The sequence below is a fragment of the Pocillopora verrucosa genome, chromosome 10, assembly GCF_036669915.1.
Source record: "Pocillopora verrucosa isolate sample1 chromosome 10, ASM3666991v2, whole genome shotgun sequence".
Taxonomy (NCBI): domain Eukaryota; kingdom Metazoa; phylum Cnidaria; class Anthozoa; order Scleractinia; family Pocilloporidae; genus Pocillopora; species Pocillopora verrucosa.
Window position 1 is genome coordinate 15382757 of NC_089321.1, and position 21748 is coordinate 15404504.

Below are 21748 nucleotides of genomic sequence, written 5' to 3' on the forward strand. Positions count from 1 at the left end.
TCAGAAAAAAGAAATGAGTTGCACGGCCTGACGAGTATATATTTCTCTATCCACCTGCTCATTTCTCTATCCACCTGCTCATTTCCTGATGGTCAAATAACTAATATCGATGGCCTGGCCACAAAACAGTCAATGTATTCAGCTTCTCTTGGATTCGTCAAATAAAACGACTCGATTCGTATGTTGTACGAAATAAACACTTGAATTATTGCCAAAAACTGGTAATGGTTTCGTATAAAAACATCCTTACTTGATGCCCTTATGGTGCATCAAGTAACAATGAATAGTATGATGGTCTCTAGCAAATATCGACTGTCACTTATAAAAAATCATGTTAGTTTAACTGACTAATTGAAGGAAGCTGTTTAAAATCATTTTCTCGCTTTCTTCCATACAACGTTTCTTCTTTCTTATTCATTTCTAAAATAAGACTTCTTCACGGTGACTTATCTCATGAGGAGTCTGTAAGTTTTAGGTAAAACACCGAACAGAGTCCCTGACGATAGTGTGGTTCCCCTTGTTAAGGATTTCGTAAGAATGAGTATTTTTCGTTTTTGCTTTGTTTTGTTTTTTCCTCCTTTAAGGTAAATTTAAAAAAATGAAACAAAAATGACAGGATAACATAAAACTCTTGACCTCGCAAGCATCACCATAATCTTATTGGTAAGGAAGAATGGGTTGCATGGCGAAAATCAAATACGCTACAAACGATTTTGAGCTAAGCATTTTATTTTATTCAAATCAAAGAGTGTCATTTAAATGTAAATTAAACGTTTTTAACTTAGTTCCTTCAAACTTTACTCGTTGTTCATATAAACGCAAAGAAACTCAGCAATAGAAAAAAGGTCTTTGTCTCCTCCAGAATACAAGATCCTTTTCAAGCCTGCAAGATAAAGATCCCATGCTTCAGGCAAAAGTTTCGAAAAGTTAGATTTAGTGTAACTGTCAATTGTTTAAAGTTCGAGCATAAAAAATGATTTGATTTTTCTTTAAATTCCCAGTTCGGTGGTTGCAGCAATACAACAATAGTTACCCAAGCGAACGCCCATAAAAGAAGTTTTGGACGATTATTATAACTTAGTTAGAAACTTAGCGAAGCCTTTATCTCACCCAAATCCTGTCTTAGACTATTTTTGTCGAAAACTTACACTTCGTTCTCTTACCGTTTTAAGCCACCTTATCTCTGTCCTTGTGACTAGTTTCGATGAATTAACCAAATCTCCTTCTTCGGCGGCGACGGCGACGGCGAAAGGCTCGCCTCAGTAGGCGCAAACCTATGAAAGGTAGAATCGGATCGGCTGATTTCTGCATTGGACCGGATAAGGGTTTATCATGTTTTTCTTCAACACTGTAGCCATTTATCTTCTCCCTCTCCTCTTCTGGCTCCTCATCGTCTCCGTCCTCTTCCTCACCATTCCAATAGAACTCACTTTGGTCAAATAGATTAGCAAATATCAGTTTTGTCGAATCCGTATTCCAAATTTATAAAGTTCATTTAAAAAAAAACTCGTATCATCAAAGGCAAAACAGAATACCAAGAAAAAAGTTTCATTTTACCTCTCTAAATCGCCTCTGGCCTCATTGTTTTCATCATCATCAAACGAAAGCGCTAAGCCTATAGCGAGCACCAATCCAAAAAGGGCTATCAACAGCAGCTTGTTCATCTCGAAGTCTTCTGCGATGATCAATTGTGGATCCAAATGACTTAATTTATACCCTTTTGAATGGGGCGTTGACACCCCTTTTTTGGTCCTAGAACATGAAAAAATTCTAAATATCAGCTGCAAATAGTTGTAATTATATCATGAGTTGAGAGTATTCGCAAGTACCTCTTGTACGCTTGTAAGCGTCCCGATCAAAACATGATCCCAATGCAGTCTCCCAAGGCCAGGTATTTATAACTACTAAAAATGTACAACGTTCAATATTTTTCACAGTCTTTCTAATCATGTCTTTCATAACGCGCATTTTGTTTTGCTTAATTTCTGTTCTATGTATCACTTTTTGCCCCCAATATCGTAAGTGAATGTTCTTTACCCTACAAAGAAATCTCCTGGCTTCAGCTTAATGTCGAACTAAATTAGGGTGAAATCTGATCATAAAAGATTTTCGCGAAAAATACTGTATGAAGTGGAGATGTATTGATTCTGTGGAGTTGGAAAGAAAATGGTGGGAATAGCTGTGTTTGACGTCATAAATCGCTTCCTAACGAGCCTAACTTCTCCGGTTTATTAGTTTGTTGATTCCCTCTAATCATATCTTCATAATATATATCTTAATTTATCGTTCATACTTTTATTTTATGTTGGTACATATCTTTGCTTTTTTTTTTTTTGATTTTCAAAAATAGTTAATCTTAAAAAATAGTAAAACAAAATTAGACCAAAAACCACAAATAATAAAAATCCGGCAGGAGTATTTCAATGGTGAGTTATACAAAATAAGCCTAGAAATAGAATACTTGACGGCTTGACTATTACTTCTGACATGGGAATGATGGAAGCTGCTGAAAATATTAAATGGACAACAAATCACCAATAAATAGATTAGTAATAACATTTTCCCACTTTCTTCCGATACATCTTAGAAGACGATGAGTTATAATAAAGAAAAACAAATTTTGGAAGTCAGAGTCAAAGAGAGAATTGTCGATTGACCGATGTTCAATTTCATAATCGTAAAAAATTATATTAAAAAAAAAAAAAAGGATAAACAAAAAAAACATCAGCCAACATCGAATTTCCGCTGTTCTTTTAAACCCTCACCACCCACTAAGGTTACGTACTGAATTAAACTTTGGAGAAAGCATGGAATTTCCTTTTTGGCTTTTTGACATATAACGACGCAGTACACGTGTTGTGTTAAATTGTGTGGTTATACAATGCAATCTCCCACAGCCAAGTATGGTAAGAGTTGCTCTGTGTTAGATGTCATACATCGTTTCCTAATGAGCCCCGGTTGATAATTTCTCATCATATCATTTTATACATTTGTCTTTCTGCTAGAAATATCAGAATATCATTTTTCGTCGCTTGACAGTTTTTATCTCATGTAATGGCTTAGAGACTCGAAACAATATCAAAAATTACCTTTATTTTTAAACAATTCCAACATTTCCTCACGCATTTCCTGCGAAATTACCTCAACGTACCGGCTAGATGCATGGCGTATTTCAAGACTACACTGGCTGCTGGCTTCCTTGTTAAGATATTAAACCACAAATACCCGATAAGAAGAGTTGAAATTATGGCATTTTCCTATTGATTTAAATAAACATTTACATTTTGATTTATAAGCGGAAAGGGAAATTACTCAAGTCTTAACTAGAAGCTCAAGCACAAATAAAAATATTATTATTCTACTATACTATGTAAAACATAAGGCTTTTGCATATATATATATATATATATATATATATATGTATCATTATTAAATAAAAATAGTAGAGGAGATATCATCAAGATTTTGAAAGGTGTTCCTGATTATGAGTTATGGTGCTCTTAACTTGACAATTACCTCTGTATGAAATATAATAAACGTTGCATGTTATAAGTCATGTTTTCATCCCCTAAAACGTGTGAGTTTGTTACTCTTCACCGCTAGAATAGAATAATTTTTTTCATGTTAATTTCGCCATTTTTCGATATTGCTGAGTGTACTTATTAAATTTTCTTTCCTACTGAAAACTTTCTAAATCAAACACTTTTTCCAAACTCCAAGACCACAAAATAATCACATAATATTTTTATTGTTTTTCGACCCGAGCTGAAAGAATAAATAAGAATGCAGCGCTAAGCAGTGTACTCAGTGGGGTCTAAATATTAATTTTACTCGAAATTCACACGTGATTTCAAATCCAAGTAGTGTGTTCAACTGTAAGAGGCAAGTTCGGAGGATGGGGTCTAGAGCAGCCTGCGTTGAAACTTTACAACCCTAAGCTCAGTATCTTGCTCCGAGCTACGAGTTAAAACTTACTGGGAGGAGGACTCGGTTCAGTTTTTAAAAAGTCGAGATTATTCCGAAGCTTTATGCACATTGGCAAACGTTTTCCTTAGTGGTAGCGAACGGAGGAAGCCGAGATCATTTATGGTTGCTTTAAAGGAATATAAAAATTCATAAATGAGCCGCAAGTTTGATAACACGGGGCAGGTCAAACACTAAACATAAACTCAGGGCAATCAATAGCGTAGTTTCTTTTGAATATAAGATACACTGAAAATATTTGCATTTCAATCAACGTCGATGGGAATGATTGATTGAAAGTGTAATCTCATTACCAAAGAGGAGTAAGTTGCAAGATGGGTAAATACATTACAGAGAAGACAAGTCGTTATTTTGCTTTCCGTTTATTGAAATTAACCACCATCATTTAAAAACATATCATTAAAATTGTTGAATCAGCTTACTACAAATGTTACAGACTCAGCAATAAGAAAAAGAAGAGTTGTTTCGCTTTCTCCAGATTAAATGATCCTTATCAAGCCTGCAAGGTAACCATTACATACGTTAGACAAATTAAGGTCTAGTTACGTGTAGTTACTTAAGGTGTAACTACACATAAGAGTGGCTGTTGCCACTACGTCTTAAAAAGATAGATCTTTTAAAAAGAAATTATTCTGGATATTCTGGTGAGATAAAGTCCAGTAAGTAAAGCAAGTTTAAAACATAAGAAAAAACGAAAGAAACGTATTTCAAACAGTTCTTCTGACAATTGTTTAGAGTTCGAGCAATAAATAATGATTTTTTTTTTTCTCTAAATACCCAGTTCGGTGGTTGTAACCATACACAAATTACTATTGGTGAGGGAGTCGGCAAAGGATGGGAAGGGCCTCTGATTTCTTTGATTTAAATTTATGATAAACTATGATACAAAAATGATTCAGTTATTTAGTAGTTTAGCAAAGTCTCTAGTTCACTCAAATCCTGGCTTATAACATCATCTATCTCATGAACTTTTTTCTCTTACCATTTAAAGCCTCCTTATCTCCTTGCGATTGGTCTCAATGCATTAGCCTTGTCTCCTTCGACGACGTCTTCGGCGGATGCCCAGTGGATTAAGCGAGAAATGACCGTGAAGATTGGATCAGCTGATTTCTGCAGTGGGCCGGACAAGGGTTTATCAGCTTCGCCTTCAACGATGTACTTCTCTACTTTTGGCTCATCGTTGTCTTCGTCCTCGTCCTCACTATTCCAGTCGAAGTCACTTTGGTTCAAACGAAAAATATCTCAGTTTTTCTGAATCTGCATCTATTAAGTGCATCAAAAAACCTACCATAATTCATGGTGCAAAGGATAATAAAGATGATAGAGATTTAAAAATATATTTTGATATATTTACCTATCTAAATCGTCTCTGACTTCCTTTGTCGCGGTATACTTCGCCTGGTTTTCGTCCTCGTCAGACAAAAATCCCAAGCTTATGGCAAGCATCAAGCCAAGCAGAGCTTATAAGAGAATCTTGTTCATCTCGAAGTCTACCTCGATGATCAATTTTTGATTCAAGCGGCACAACTTTTACGCTTTGGATGGGGCGTGGGCAGACCTTTTTTGGTCCAAAAACAACAAAAAAAATACTAATTACTGTCATGATAGATATTGACTCAAGATTATATACAAATACTTCTTTTACGTCCATGAGCATCAAGATCAAAACATGATTTCAATACAGTATCCCGGCTAATTATATAACTACTGAAAATGTTAAACGAGCAATATTTGTCTTAATCTTCATTTCATCTTAATATGGCCTTCACATCGCAAATCCTTTCTTTTTTTTCTGTCCATTTTTTCTTGTTTTGTTCCTGAGTTTGCAAAGAGAGCCTCAAGTCTCAGCTTTAGGTGTAAGTGTGAAAGGTAAAACTAATGCACTCCAATCATCGGGATAATATCAAGTGTACATAAAATATTAACTCAGTTCTTTTGAAAAGAAGACGCGCCGATGGCTAAATTTTGGTGTTTGATAAAATACAGCGTTTCCAAATGAGCCTGACTATTCACGTTTTGTTTTTTGGTTCATTATATTTCATTCCATCATTTCCATTTTTTGACAGTAAAATCTATGTACTAATTTCGCTGTTTAACTGTTTTATCTCGTGTGGATTAAGTAAAATTGGAGACTTCCACCTCTCATCGTCAAGTGTATTTGAAGGCTACAATGACAGTTATACGCCATTATTGACGCAACCCTTAACGACTTGAATTTTTATCCTTTTTAGAAAGGAAACTTTGATCATTATTTTCCTTGATATAGGCTTCGTCTGTTTTTCCTTTTACCAAAATTGTAACAACCTTCGGCCTAATACTCTTGAAACCTTATAATGCCCTTTTCGACTTTGTCAAAACGTACAGTTATTTATATTTCTTCCTAAATTTTTTTCGATTCTAAAGGTGTATCAATTTTGTTATTGTTTTTGTTTGTCGCCAGGGCTATCGGTATTAGAACGGACGTGGCCTTCACGATGGGCAAATGAAAATCAATTAAGAAACGGAAATCATCACATAAAAAAGCATAGTTCGAGAATGAAACTTCCTTAGACAACTAGATTATCTATATTCTTCATGCTGCAGATGACAGGATGAATTGTTTTTACCATATTTATGACAAGAGTTCATTGAGGTGAAGTTAAAAATTTAATCTAAACAAAAATTAATACCATTTAATCCTTCAGTCAAATTCGCATCAATCTTTCACTTTAATTTAAAGGATAAAAACAATCCTTCTGACATGTTACGTTTATTATATCATATACAGAAACAGTTATCAATGGTTTTAACATTAACAATAAGGAACTGCTCTTTAAATTTAATGAAATCTCTTCTAAAGTAGTCTTTGCAACTAAAATGTTAACTTTCTTTGCATGGTTCAACCTTGAACTTGAGTATCTTTTCCACTCCTCTGCACTGAAAATGTACCGTCAACGTTTCGATCATTACTCGCTGGTTGAGGACTCCATTCTTTACGTTATAACAGGAATACCTTGTTTCTTAGCTACTTAAGTCGTACGAAAAGATTAAAAACGCTTGACTCCTCAGGAGTCATAAGTTCTTTTGGATTAATAGCTTGATGGGCTACAGTGCACCAGCGACTGTGTTCACCATGTAGAAATTGAAATTTGAAAAAAAAACAACAACAAAACGAAAATACAGTTCAAACGTGCCTTGTGTGGAGCGTTCTTTAGTCTCGCTTAAACGAGCAAAAAGGGGTTTGCTAAAAAATTCCCAAAGGCATGATCTGGTTTGTAGAAATAAGACAAAATACAGATCAATGAAAACTCTACTAACAGCTACAAAATTCATTCGCTAAATAACATCCCCCTTTCACATTAATGAAGGGTATTTAAAAACAATTACGTTTTTATGTTGTTTTTCTGTTTTTCTCTAAACGTACGTAATGTGATGTGGATGTTGCTATGAACTACAAGTTTCTTATGTTGCTGCACATTGAAAAAAAATTGTTTCTGAAGCTTAGTTTGATTTTTTAACAAGGAAAACAGTTTTGGCAAGCTTAAGCGGCATATCAGGGGAGTGTCCAATTTAACCATGCTCTGCGTACAATCGAGCCGAAGAACCTACGAGAAGATCAAACGAACCTGATATGTTTTACATACATGTACAAGACAGTGGCACAAATTTTTGAAAACGTTTACCTGCACGGTGAACTAAAACTCAAAACATACTGAAATATTTTTCCCGAACGTTTCAAACATTTGGGAGTACTCTAACTCGTGTAAATATTCTTTTCCAGCTTTGTAATTGCTTCACGTTGAAAGTGTTCAACTTTAGGTCATCACATTGAAGTAACTAAAACGATCGATGTAGGTGCAAAAGTCTTTTGTCTTCAAGTTATGCGACGCAAATCCTACTTTAAAAATAAGTCACCCTTGATGATAAAACGAAAAGAACATGTTTAAATATTCTTATCGCTGAGGACAAACTGGGGAGAATAGGAGAAAAAGAAAAAGAAAAAGGAAGATGTAATGGCGTAATATACTTTCCACCTATAATATTTCTCAACAACTTTGTGCCTTTTTTTTTTTACTTCGTTGTAAAATTGTCAATATATCTCATTTTTTTTCTTTTTTTCGTGCGGGCTATCAATTTGGACATGGGCCTAGGATTCACGATAAGGATGTACTATACAGCAATAGTCGATGAAGAATAAATAAAATAATGAGTACAAGGTTCACTTTTCAAACAATGTCAATAGTTAACGAGACGGAAATTGATGTTCCAATATAATCAAACTCATTCATTCCTTTTACTTGCAAATCGTAAAAAGATTGTTTCTTTTCGCTGGAATAATATTAAAATATTGAGGAAAATATGAAAGGGGGAATGAAAAGCATCGTCAAAGTGCAAATCAAAGCTTTTGTAAATTCTGATTAAGTCACCAATCTTTTTCTTTAAAAACAAAAGTTAATGTTGTCTATATTTTAAATTGCCTCTGTCTTCCCAAGGGCCATCGAGAATGACTCCGTCATTGTAGTTTCGGCCAAAGGGAAATACGTCTCAATTCTGTGATCGTCAACTATTACGTCAAAATTAAATTAAACAACCGTCGGTAATAGTTGACGTAATAAATTTTCATTCGGACCACCTACTGGTGTTCGCTATTAATGCAACGATCTGACTGACCACGCCACTCGCTATCTCTGTGACAGATAGCGAATAAAACGATTAGCCTAAAATTGTGCGACCCGTAAAAAGGATTAAAGTAAAAATATGATTTTAAGTTTTGAACGACCTGTATATTTATACTAACTATAAAGACAATTACCTCGTTCGCTCTATATTTCTTTGCGTCATGGTTGAATCGGGCTTCACCCTTATTAAATATCACGCGATAGAAATCTCGGGCTATAATTTTTAAATAGTTGATGAATAAGAGCACACGGTTGCAAAGGATTGAAGTTCAATTTGAAAGTAAAAAATGGGACATAATTAATGCTAGTGATTCCCTGTTCCTTCGATCATACAACTTAATCTGATATAAGTGCCTGTGTTTCCAAAGTGAAAAAAAAAAACTCCCTTTTCTAAATAAGAACAAAACACAAAGGAAATGCAAAGGTCCAAGTAATTGCAAACCAATATACTTACGATAAACTTAATGATCATTTTTATTTCTTTTGAAATCGTTTTTGTTCATGAGATTGTTGGTGTTTTTGAGTTATTTCTGTTTCTCTCTAGGGTATTTGATATTGGCATGGACGTAGTTGTGACGATAGGGGAATAAGGAACAATTGAGAAGAGGGAAATTGTTCCGGATGTAAATGGCCGCTAGTTTATAAATATCATTCTCCATATCAATGAGTATTTCTTTGAAGTGCAGGGAACATGCTGAGTACGAAGATTCAAACAGGGCCTTTACTTTATCATTATAGTTATTATTGAAATTATTATAATTATAATTATTGTCATCATTATTTTTAATGTTATTATTGTTATTATCGGTGATGTTGTGAGGTTTTAATAGAGAGAAATATAAGTAATTACATACACAGCTGCTTGAATATTTTGATGCGAGAGGACACTTATGTTGACCTCCACACTGAGATGATAAATTAAGAAAATTAACATATTTAAGTTTCATTTTCTTTCTGTGTGTAAACTTTATTACAGTTGTGATAGGTGATGCCTAATTGGCGTATTTATCATTTATCGTACAGTTTTTTTATTGTTGAAGTGTGCATGCGCTCTTGGTCCTTTCCTTTGTTGGGTCAAACTTGTTATCCAAGAATATATTTTAATGTTTATTTCTCTCCTGTTTCGATTAGCTCGGCTACCTTGCGGGAAGGGATTGTTAGACATGTATTTTAATTGTTGTTATTGATGATACTTGACAGTCAAAGAGTTCAAGGGTACTTTGTGGGAGTCAGCCTAGATGAGAAAGTCAGTTTCATCTCCAGGATAGATATTCAGCAAATGCACAAGTGAATAGATTGATTTTCTAGATTTTAATGTAAAAAGGGGAGTGGAAAATTTAGTGAGAGAACCATCATGCAGCTATGATTAAACTTATGTTTATAACTTTACTTGTAAACAGTTTGTTCGAAACTAGGTCAAGTTCATTTTGTGGTCTCTAAGATTAACTTTTTTCACGGTCATTATGATTCATATTTTTTCAAGAATCTAGCAATACGTGTATTTAAAGAAGTGACTTTAAAGCCTCTTGAATTCTCCTTCTTTGTATTATTCACCAAAGCAATGATTGGAAGTGTTTTGAATCGGAGTGAAAACAATCATGTCTTCGGGTATGTAAAACACTCGTTGAAAGGAACGAAAATCATCTCAGGACTGGAGTTTAGGGTCTTACGGCCGGTTACGGTCACTCATAAGGTCATTAGAGACCACCTTAACTGTTGACAAGACAAAGCGCAAGCTGGGTAAATCATGCTATCATTTTAATTCTTTTCTATTCATCAATTTTTCTTGCATTTGCCTACAATTGAATTTTTGCACTCATAGTTACATTTGCTTTAGTTATGTCTACTTACATTTCTCTTTCATTTAGAGACATCAATTTTGTTCGCACCTAAACATGAATTTAACATGCAAGAGTCGAATGAAGTGGAACAAATCACGATCTATATTTAATCAAAATTCTCATTAGGAGAAAAACATAATACTGCGATATGTAAACTGCATTCAGCGTTAACCAGGCAAGTAAAAGAACAGACTAGATGTTCACTTTATACCTTCACTGTTTTAAGCAAGTACCTAAAAAAAAATGCAAAACAGTAGCCACTATGATTACCAAGAACTGCACTTACGATATTTAATGTATATTTAAGTGTCACCTTGACGACTTTGTTAAAAATAGGGACGCAGAAAGCCTCTCCTTGAGTAAAGGGGGTAATTTTTTGAAGAAACTGTGGTACTGCGTCCTAGGGAGAGTATAACAGGGAAATTTAGTCTTATCAACTGCGTTTATAACGTAGATCGGCCACCGTAAAGAGTTTAAAAGCTGGCGTTTTGAGTGTTAGCTCTTTTTCAGAGCGATATTAAAGAGCTAACGCTCGAAACGTCAACTTTTAAACTCTTTACGGTAAATAATTTACGTTATCAACGAAATAAATCATAATAATAATGATAATAATAATACTAAAGGTGTCTGTTTAGAATGTATTTCTGCGCTACTTCATGATGTAACTCAATTGCTCTCACCGAGTTTTTGAGCTTTGCGATAAAGTAATAAAAAGGAGGGGACGCAGATAATAAAAAGTTTCCTGTAGGAGATCCTAGATCTTTTTTACATGAAAGGATCCTTAAGCGCGTTAGGTTCTATTTTATATCCTGTTTCATGTTTTTGTTGTTTTTTAACCTTTGATTTATTTATTATTAATTTTTTATTATTTGTCTGGTTTTTGTTTTCGTTTCTGCTCTGCTTTTTTTGCCTTGTTTGATCTGTTCTGTTTTATTCCTAAAAGGTTTTTGCAATGAAACAATTATAGGTCGTCTACAATAAATTAACAAAAAGGACACAGCGTGGTAATAAAAAAAATGTTCTTTTGTGTAATCTGACATAGCTTATTACTACTACCTTAGGCAGGAGGTGGCAGCTGTAAGATTTTCGTTGCAGAAGAGATGGCTTCCGCCACTAACGTCATCTGCTTTTTCACTTCATTTATGTCTCCTTCTTTATATGCCTGGAACACCCCTGGGAAAGGTAAAGCTGTGCGCGAAAACAAGTGTCGGGATATAAAACTTTCGGAAAGCGTCGAAGAACTGATGAAAGCCTTCTCAATTTGCACCATTTGATCATTGACCATGCGCACGCGCAATGGATCAGCAGTGTTCAGATTAATTTTTGACTTGGCTCGTTCGAAAGTATGGCTGGCATTCATAAAGTCATAAATTGCTCTTTGAATGTATTTAGTCGGAAGTGTTTCGCTATGCATTTTTGCGGATAGTACTTCATAGCCGGCTAGTAGAGCATTTGCGTAACGCTTGACATCGAATGGTAAAATAGAGATGTCTGACAGTTCTATCAGTAAGCCTCCTTCAAATTTTGTAACAGCCTCGTGAAACTCAAATTTAGGATCGATGAATGTTTTCATCCAGTAAAAGTTGTCTTCTTGCGTGTGATAGACAGGGTACAGTTCCATTCCAGGCCCATAGAAATAGCTGAAATCGGCAGAAGGTATCCCCAGATACATATAAAAAGGGAAGTAATCACTGAGAAAAAAGTAAGGTACAACATAGGGCTCGCTGGGATTGTTGGGTGAAGGCATTCTTTCCACCATTATGTCATACAGGCTTGTTTTATTCCCATGTGCGTTGGGATCTTTGACTTTCTTAGCCCAATCAAATATGGCTGTCGAGAGAAGGGGGCAATTTTGGGTTGCCAATACGTAATTGCCACCAACGGCCACGTCTGTGTTCAAATAAACAACGGCTCTATCGGATAGAATCTTCTGATTTTGTTCTACCCATTCTATTGAGCCAATCAGGCCAAACTCCTCCGCCCCCCAACTACAGAACTTCAAGGTTCGTCGAGGTCTCCATCCTTCTCGAAGCATCTTGCTGACAGCGCGCGATATTTCCAATAGAGCTGCGGTGCCACTCGAAGGGTCAGCGGCTCCCAAAAACCAAGCATCTCGATGACTGCCGATTAATACGTATCTGTCTGGTTCCTCACGACCATAAATTGTTCCAATAACATTATAAATGGATTTTATTTCTACTGCGTTATTAACATGAAGTCGCGCGGTGCTGTTAGGCGTCCGAAAACCAGGACCAAATCCAAAAGAAAATTTTAGAGCTCCTTGCCAATCTCTGGGAACAGGATTCCCTGCAAATCAAACAAACCCTTAAGATTTTTCATAAAACCGAATGAAAATGATTTTCTCCAATTGAAATCAGGATGGAAAGGGAAAGAAAACATTCATTCGCATAAAAACAACAACAATAACAAAAACAAACAAAACTAAACAAGACCTCATAAAAACAGAGGGCGTTTTGAAAATCACTGCATTAAGGAGGTCACGTACGAGCTTCAAAAACAAAGTGGAAGAAAAGTTTTCGCTAACATAAATGCTTGTGACCGGTGATCAAAATTTTAATAACTCCAAAAGGGATTAACAATACACAAAAAATATTGTCTTTTTCTCTTTTCTATATTATTTGTGTTACCTCAAGAACTAAATTTGAATATGAAAAAAAGGTGGGTATCCTAGTGAAAGTTCTAGTTTAGACAAAATATACATTTACCAGTCACCTTCCTAGAGACGATGCACAGTTAGTTTCTTTATTTAAATACCGTTTCTCTAACCTCGAAGCTGTTTCAGCAATACCAGAGCATCGTTGTAGGAGATGGGCTGTGATGGTATTATTCCGAAAGCAGTCATATTTCTGGCACCTCGGTACAACCCGTCAATAGATGGAATCTCGGGAGTGCGCGAGTCACCCCAATTTGTGGCCACTGTTTTTTCGAATACAGCGTCACCAGAGATCTTTGATGTGTAAGGGTAGGTATTATTTGGTCTGGATGAGTGCACGTCTGGAAATATTAGTGCTCCAACAGCACCAAGTCTGGCCGCCAGGTGAATCTTTCATGAATGTGGAAATATATTTTAGAATATTAACGTAAAGAAATGGGCATTGCATGATATAACATCAGATTATTCCCATAAACTATCAAATAAATTACAACTTTTAGTGTTTGTCCCTTAAAAATCACCTGAAACAAGTTTTATTTCTGAGAATTAATTTTTGACTGGACGTGGTCTTTAGTACGTTACCTGACAAAAAGGCTTTTGTTTTAGCGATTTTAACCACGAGGTCGAAAAAAATATTTATCACTTACCTGTGCTTGAATTCCTCTTGCGATGACAATTTTGTTTGTTAAAGACACATTGTTATGGTTGAGAAGAGCGATGTCAGCCTTAGATCCTTTATTAATGTATACAAGTTCACCCTCAACAGTTCCGTTTGGTGAGTAAGCAAAATACGGAAAATGGTCAAATGCTTTCGTTGCAGTAGGCTCAGGTTTTGCCTGCAAAAACAATGAAAAAAAAAATGGCGATACTCGTTGTGAGTAGCGTTCGAGGCGGTTCTACTTATTAAAACTGCTAGACATTCCCGCAACCCGGGAAAAGGTTTGCAGGGGATCACACAGTGTTAAACCCATTGTAGACTTCTCGCCGCCTCGCGTTGCCCAAGCCGTCGTTCATAAAAGGCAATGTACAAAGAGCAGTACGGAGAACACACACGCTAATTTTAAGGTGTAACGAGTTACTTGCTTGTTTTGTTTTGTTTTTTTGCATGTATGTACTATCCAAGAAAAGCCCATGGTAATTGTTAATCTCCAGTAGACCTCCTACCTTAATTTTCCCTGTAATTGTATGAGCGATAGTCCCGTTCACAACAATTTCTACTTTGTTTGGATTGTTCTCCTGAGGGAGAGAGAGTGGCACTTTGTACTCCGGCATTTCTACTGCATCAAACCCATACGTCCTCCAATTTTCTGCGATATGTTCAGCAAGGTCACGCTGACGCTGCGATCCAGCCATGTGAGGCTCGGAAGTAATAAACCTGCATTGCAAAAATGATGTAAAGATAAATTATTAAAGATGAAATAACGAATGAGTCCTTATTGCCGTGTATCTCTTCGGCAACAGATTACAGATGACTTTAAAATGTGAAAAAAACGACCACAACAACAACAACAACAAATTAAAAAACAACAAAACAAAACGCCACAGCCGAGTGTATCGATCACTGATCTTCTCATCTTGTATATGTATGCAAATATATATATGCGAATTCAAAATACTTCTCGTCTACCCTCTTTTAATAAATAGCGCTAACGTCCAACACGAAGGATCATCTACGGCAATTCACCCTTTTTTCAATAAGAATCCATATTTCTTCCTACATTCATTTGGTGATCAAAATTTAACCCTCTAGGAAAAAAGGAAGAATAAAAAAAAAAATAATAAAAAAAAAACCACGGTGCCCTGCACGTGCGTTACAACAATAATTATACCAGTGCAAAAATATTTACTTCAGTAGAAAAATACTTGCTCTGAATACGAAAATGTAAATCCCAGTTAAAAATATTTAAAGATATTCTATCAAGGTATATGACTCGTAGCCTTGGTTTCTATACTATTTTTGTCTTTCAAAATAATTTCTTTGTTCGTTGGAAAGAAAGGAAATAGTGACAATTCTTTTTACTTTAATTTCCTTTCAGTGGTCTTTGCATTAAAGGCTGTGTTAAGGCTCAGCTGATATCTGTTCCAGTGCACTTATTTGATACAGCTGTTAAGTTTGGCTAAATGGCCAAATTTGTCATATTATGATTATCGGGAGTGGAAGCTGAATAATGGGACCTCGATTGTTTATTATTCTTTGTTTCTTTTTCGAATTAATTCATTATTCTTTTTCAAATTTTTTTTGGTATTCATTCTTCCCTATTCCTTGAACGTAAGCAAGATTTTTCCTTGATTTCAGGTTTCATTTCATGATTATACATTTGCGGTGGCTCATAAGTGTCTTGGTGGCCAAGTCAACTCACACAGATTCTGCCATAGTTCACAAAAACATATTATGGCCTGTAATGGAATAGTTATTAGGTTACATCCGCTGTGGCATTTCACTTCCGCGTGGCTTCTCACTTCCGCAGTGAAAAATTGGCGTTGTCTTGCCGTGAGTTCGTTGAGTTTTGCCGTGAATTGTGGTTGAATTACAGTCTTGTCGTGAGTTCTCTTTGTCCTGTTGTAAGTTTTGTTTTTGCCGTGACACTAATGGTCCGCCGTATACATTTGATTATAGGTATCACACTGTCGCATCATACTATTTGTCAAACTAAGGTGATATTGTATTTTTCGGTGCTATGGTTATTATTATCACAACGTAATTTTCTCTTTAACGGCAATTGTCTCTTCTGCAAGCAACTCTATCGTCGCACATGCCTTTCTTGCCCCAGTTATTAATGACAAATCTATACAAACAAAACCTGAATGATGTTTGGAAAAATTACAAAATAGGCGAAAGATAAGAAGCATCTGTATGGAGCTTTTGCATGATGAGGTGGGACTTTGTAGGTAAAAAATAAAAGACCCCTCTCAATTAACAAGCATAATGCTTGAGTTTGTGTTCACTCGTTTATAGCTTATCCCACTACCCCACGCTGATACTTAAGTTAAAGGAAAACTATTCATTACAAGATATCATATAAATTATCTCTTTCTGATATTCTTGATGGAAATATGTAGCTCCAAATGTAATATGAGTGGCTGTTTTTCCAAACTTGAGGTTGACCCCAAACCTTCAAGCATGTAGATCGGAAAATCTGTCAAAAGACGACAAAAAAATAACTATGATGCCTATCTCGAGAGGTAAAATGGGCCAAGTCATGCAATTCGAAGTAATGTAACAATCCCGAGGAGGTTACAAAATCCACCGAAACATTTCAATAACAGCTCAAAACGTCAAAAGAACGTCAGAAAAAAGGTAAAAGCCGAAAAAAAAAGACACAAGTGTAGAAAACAGGAGGAGATCAGAGTGGACTGTTACCGAAGATAAGCTTGACAAACACCAGACCAATGTTAGTCGCGTTGTTATCTATTACTACGAACGTGAAAATTACAAAGCTTTAGAATCTACTTGTTCATTAACTTCCCGTGATTTCGGCAATGTAATTGCTACATTTCCAGTTTCATTTTAAGGTTTATAATTACTGATAAGAAGTGCGTGACCTAACCTGTTTATCCGCTCTACCTATTTTGAACTAGCAAATGGTATCTTCAACATGTCTGGTTATAAATCAAAACAGCTGTAAGCGTGTTGCTGAACGCCTCGACCTTGTGCTGGCAAACACTCGTTTGGGAGGTTCATACAGAAAATGCATAACCAGGACAATCGAATAAGAAAGCGGTCATTATTATTCCATTGGCATGACTGCGTTATTCATTATTCCCGAGGTTTACAAACCCAATTATTCATTATTTACTTAAAGCCGTTATTCACTATTCATTATTCAGCTTCCACTCCCGATAATTAGCATATCAAACAGACATGTATTTTCGCATCGTAGTCCGGTTCGATTCGCTATAGCTTTAGGGAATTTGTCAAGCTCATACAACTACAAGCACAACTTTTCCCTTCGTTGAAAACTGCCGTATTCTCCCGATAGAGATCTCTATCACATTATTTGTTATGTTATTCATTTCGGCCAACGAAATTAGGAAATCTAATAATGATAGAAAGAGTTTCTTTGACTCGGTTCGACCTGTACATGAATTGTGTCTGGTGTCTGAAACACTGTGTCGGAAACTCTGAACACTAAATTAACTTACCTATCTTCCTCTACAATATGATACTCAGATCACTGATAGACATCATGCAACAAGAGGAAATCATTATCGAATCTTTAGGGGTTTATTAAACTAAGCGTTTTTCTCTGAGTAGAGGAAATGACCCTCTCGGAAACAGATTTCCAAGCGCACTAACCTGAGGTTTTCTTCGATGTTTTTCGCCTGTATCTCCCCTTGAAACATCTCGTGGTATTTTTCCTTGCCAGGTGCTCCATTAACGGTTCGGCATATTGCAGTACCTTTTTCAGCCTTCACTGCGAAATAACCTATAAGAAACGCCGCAACTGAGAAAAGAACAACTAAAATAACGACAATGAAGACATTACGGCGTCTGGTCGATCGTCGTGGGATAATTGGAAGTTCCATCTCCATCTCCGGTGAGGTTCGCATGAACCTATAAGACAAGGTCTAGTCTTTCCTTAGTTCTTCGAACGCATTACTTCGATGCGGTTTCCGATCACATGCCCTTGTTAATTGAATTATGTAGCGGCAAATTCCTGATTTGTAGGGTGGGGAAGGGGAAAGCGGAATAACATCTCGCTGCGATGTGAAGTTGTGAAACTTTCTTTTCTCCTGAGACTTATCTTACTAGGGTTGTTTTAAGGTACAGACTAAACAACATTCTAAAGACCATTTTGTGGCCAATAACCACAGTCTTGGTGGAAAATCCAATCTACTCTGCTCATTTTCTGCATTCCGTGCTCATCATTCCTCGTTTCCCCCCCGTAAAATTAATGTCATTAAAATTCATTCAAACGCTAAAAAGTAAGCATCTCTTTTGTGCAACTAGCTCCTGGAAAAAAAAAATCGCATTATCAGAATCAATGAACAAGTAGGAAACAAGAATTTGCAACTCATTGAAGTCACTCCCCACCAAGTGAACACAACTGAATGATCAAGTAACCAGCAAACCGCGCTTTGTCTTTTTGATTTCATATCCTTTTGAAACGATCTGCGGGATCCGCGATACCTAAATTTTGCATAACGCTAAGTAGCACGGTGGCCCACAACTGTCACGGCAAAACAAAAAAGTCACGGCAAAACAAAGAAAACGAGTTGGCCAGCGGTTGGTCAGCGGTTGTTATTTGCATCTGAAATGGTACGTTGTGTAACAGTAACACACGGCTCGCTCGAAAAACTGCCATTTTTCGAGCTCACAATGTTTTGCACCGCGTGTGGTTCAGTAGTAGATGAAGATGCAAACTTTTGTAAAAACTGTGGTAGAGGTACGTTTCTTTATTTAAAGTGTTCGTATTTGCATTTCTTTTAGTTCCAAATAACGATAGGCGTGAGAAGACACTGCTACAAATTAGCTGATTAGCGTGTTTCTGGAATAAGATTGTGCATGTAGTCTGCGTATAATCTATAGGCCTTGATGAAATAAGGATTTTTCAACAGGTGGAAAGTACTGTACGCCTGCAAACAGTCAGAGAGCACGAGGTTAAAGGCCAAAACATTCCTGATTATTTTTAAAATCATTTATCTTGAGTTTTACTGATGTTAAACAGACTTAAGGAAATAACACTGTTTAAAGTAAAGTTTCCTCTGAGGTGTAAGCTACATTATTTTGCTTCATTGTTTCTTTTCCAATTGATTTGTAGCAGCGTCTTCTCACGCCTATCGTTATTTGGAACTAAAAGCGTCGCTTGTTCAAACTAAAACGAATAAATATAAACTCTTTTAAGATTATCATTGGCTTCTTTTTTACCCCTCCACTATTCTTAGCAACAAAGGTCGCCATTTCAGATGCAAATAACAACCGCTGACCAACTCGTTTTCTTTGTTTTGCCGTGAGTTAATTTTGTTTTGCCGTGAGTTAATTTTGTTTTGCCGTAAATTAATTCTGTTTTGCCGTGAGTAAAGTTTGTAGTGCCGTGACTTTTTTTTTTGCGGTGACAGTTGTGGGCCAGTGCAGGGTAGTACATAAAAAAATCATTTAGAACTAATTTTAAAATTCCTGAAATATTCTCATTTAGGTATTATAAGGCGAATTAAGAAATATTGGTCCCTATGCCAAATGACGGGTGCATTGCTAAGTAACAGCTTTGGCATATTAGGAGATCAGAGAGAATTCAGAGAATGTTGTTTAAGGTGGTTGTTACCAGTTTTCATCTTTTTGATGGTTTGTTACTTTGAAAAAATATAACAAAAAGATTGACCAAGGCCAGTTGAACACATTTACAAGATTGAATGATACAATCATTGGTTATCCAAAAATAGGTGTCATTGTGTCACTAGCAGTTTCCATGGCAACGCTTTCATAGCATTATTCAGACGCATTTTTTAGCTTATGGCTCAAATAATTTGAAAACTAACTCGGTGACCCCATGATTTTTCTTAGTGATTGCTTTTGGCACTTAAAAGGAAAATGCATAAAGATTTTTAAAAAATTCTACGGAGCGGAATTTCAGAAAATTTAGAAAAAGGGAATTTTCACGCATCGCAAATGTCCTTCCGTAGAATTTGCTAGTTTTTTTTCTGACGATTCCTTTCCAAGTAATTATTATATTGGAACATTAAAAAGAAGGGGTCACCATACTATTTTTCATGCAAAAGCTTTCGTGAGTTTAGCAATTCCCACGCACGTTCTCGCGCATCTAAAAATCCGGATTCTATAAGATCGACAAATGCTCATGATCTGTTACGGCTACCGCTGACAATTGCGTGTGCTCGCGCGAGCTCCTACGGCATCCGATCACAAACGTTCGGAAACGTTTACTGCTCAGAAAGTCATTCAGCAGCCGTTAAAGACAGCCCTCCAGGCTCACCTTGAAATATTTACTTCCAACCTCTGACTATATTAGCCATATTTTTATTGAAAAACAACAGGCGTAAGTTTGAAATGGACTAAATTCCATGGAAAACACGTGTTGGTTGGCGCTTCGATCGGAATGTTTGTTAAGAGATTGTGAGTCTCCTAATAGGTAAAATGTTATGCCTGAGATTTTTTCGGGCATCGCTCCTTATTCTTCGTTGCTGGTTTTTTCGAAGTGTTTAACTATGGCGGCCAATATCCTCTTGGTCCGTGTGACTCGTGGTGTCTTCGCCGATGAAGTTGTTAGTGGATTAGACAATATGGCGACTAGTCCTCTTTTTCCAAACCTTGTGTACAGTTTGTGAAGTTCATCGTAAGAGAGACCACTGTCAGCGATGTTTTGTGCCATTGATCTTTTAATTGGTCCGGTGTCGGTTACGTTGAACAAGTTATCACTGAATGTTAGAAGAAGTTCGTGGCGTTGATCTAGGTAGAGCATGTTTGCCACTGCGTGGGGAGCACTGATGACACTGGAATTCTCAATTATGTTTTTCCTGGAGAGGCTTAATGACGATTCAAAAAGAATTTTTCTCAGCGCCCTGACATCCTCTAAAGCATCATGGGCGTCAAATTGTTCCTTGAACAAATGGTTATAAATGCTTCTTTGGTTTGGTTTGCTGTATGATTCATTGTTGGTACATTCATTGTAGAGAGTAAATTATTTAGGTGGGTATTCCCCATGCCAGCATGTAGGGATCCCAATACTACCCTTGTGTTGATATCGCTAACAAGAGGACCACAGAGGATTTTACTTCATTTAGGTGACCACAGAAGCTGCATTTAATGCTGAAGATACTACTGAGACCACTTTGTTTTTCTTCAATAATGTTTACAAGGGATAATGGACCTGTGGGTGAAATAAATGGCCTAGTGATTAAATTCGTTTATTTATGCATAGAAGCAAATAGTTAGAGGAAAGCAAATACAATTTTTTGAAGATAGGGGAAGTTCAAGATGACGGACGGTAAGATATTGTACTCTGAAAGTCCTAAATGTAATAACAATGGTCTAGGATCTATTGCATGGAAGGCTTATTACATTTAGGACCAAATGTTATTACATTTAGGACTTTATTACATTTAGGAGAGTTATTATATTTAGGAGAGTTATTATATTTAGGCCTTGAACACCTGTAATGGATCCTTTCTAAATCAAAACACGATTTCTCCCAGCAAAGTACAAATACATACGAGTGCTTAGAATCACTTACAAAGTTGCTGAAACATTAAATTTTTCAACCTCTTCTAAATTTTTCTTTTCAAGCTAGAATTAGAAACTCGATTTCCGTTTGATACACGCGCATGCGATAAACACTAAACCAATATAGGATCTTTTCTTTCTTTATTCCTTTTCCTATTCCTTTTCCTACTCCTTGGGGCGTTCTTATATCGAAGTGGACAACTGAAATCGTTACATGAAGAAATTACCTAAGTACTGTGATCATAGCTTAAGAATAATCTCCATTTTGGAAACGAGCACGTGGTAATTAAAAGAACCAAAATAAAGTTTACAACGAGCGACGAGTTTCGCTTTGAGTAACGACTACAAGTTAGGTAACATAATCACAAAACAAGTTATTGCTTACTAACGTTCGCGGGTCTTGCTAACTTTATAG

General features: G+C 36.2%; 2 protein-coding genes across 3 annotated transcripts; both read right to left on the reverse strand.

Annotated features, from left to right (window-relative positions):
- Positions 1-744: 744 nt before the first annotated feature.
- Positions 745-1664, reverse strand: LOC136284046 (uncharacterized). Its single transcript, XM_066173802.1, has 3 exons — positions 1558-1664; positions 1164-1429; positions 745-883 (listed from the first exon to the last, which is right to left on the reverse strand). Exons 1-2 carry the CDS (start codon positions 1662-1664, stop codon positions 1210-1212), a joined length of 327 nt encoding a protein of 108 aa, XP_066029899.1. The 3' UTR covers positions 745-883; positions 1164-1209.
- An 8678-nt stretch (positions 1665-10342) lies between these two features.
- LOC131772273 (putative N-acetylated-alpha-linked acidic dipeptidase) lies at positions 10343-17846 on the reverse strand. 2 transcript variants are annotated; one of them, XM_066173723.1, is made up of 6 exons: positions 17455-17846; positions 14322-14532; positions 13805-13993; positions 13271-13547; positions 11540-12790; positions 10343-10883 (listed from the first exon to the last, which is right to left on the reverse strand). In XM_066173723.1, exons 1-5 carry the CDS (start codon positions 17706-17708, stop codon positions 11541-11543), a joined length of 2181 nt encoding a protein of 726 aa, XP_066029820.1. In that variant the 5' UTR covers positions 17709-17846; the 3' UTR covers positions 10343-10883; position 11540. The 2 variants fall into 2 exon arrangements, with proteins under 2 accessions (XP_066029820.1, XP_066029821.1); XM_066173724.1 differs by having other exon boundaries at positions 10344-10716.
- Between the last annotated feature and the right edge of the window lie 3902 nt (positions 17847-21748).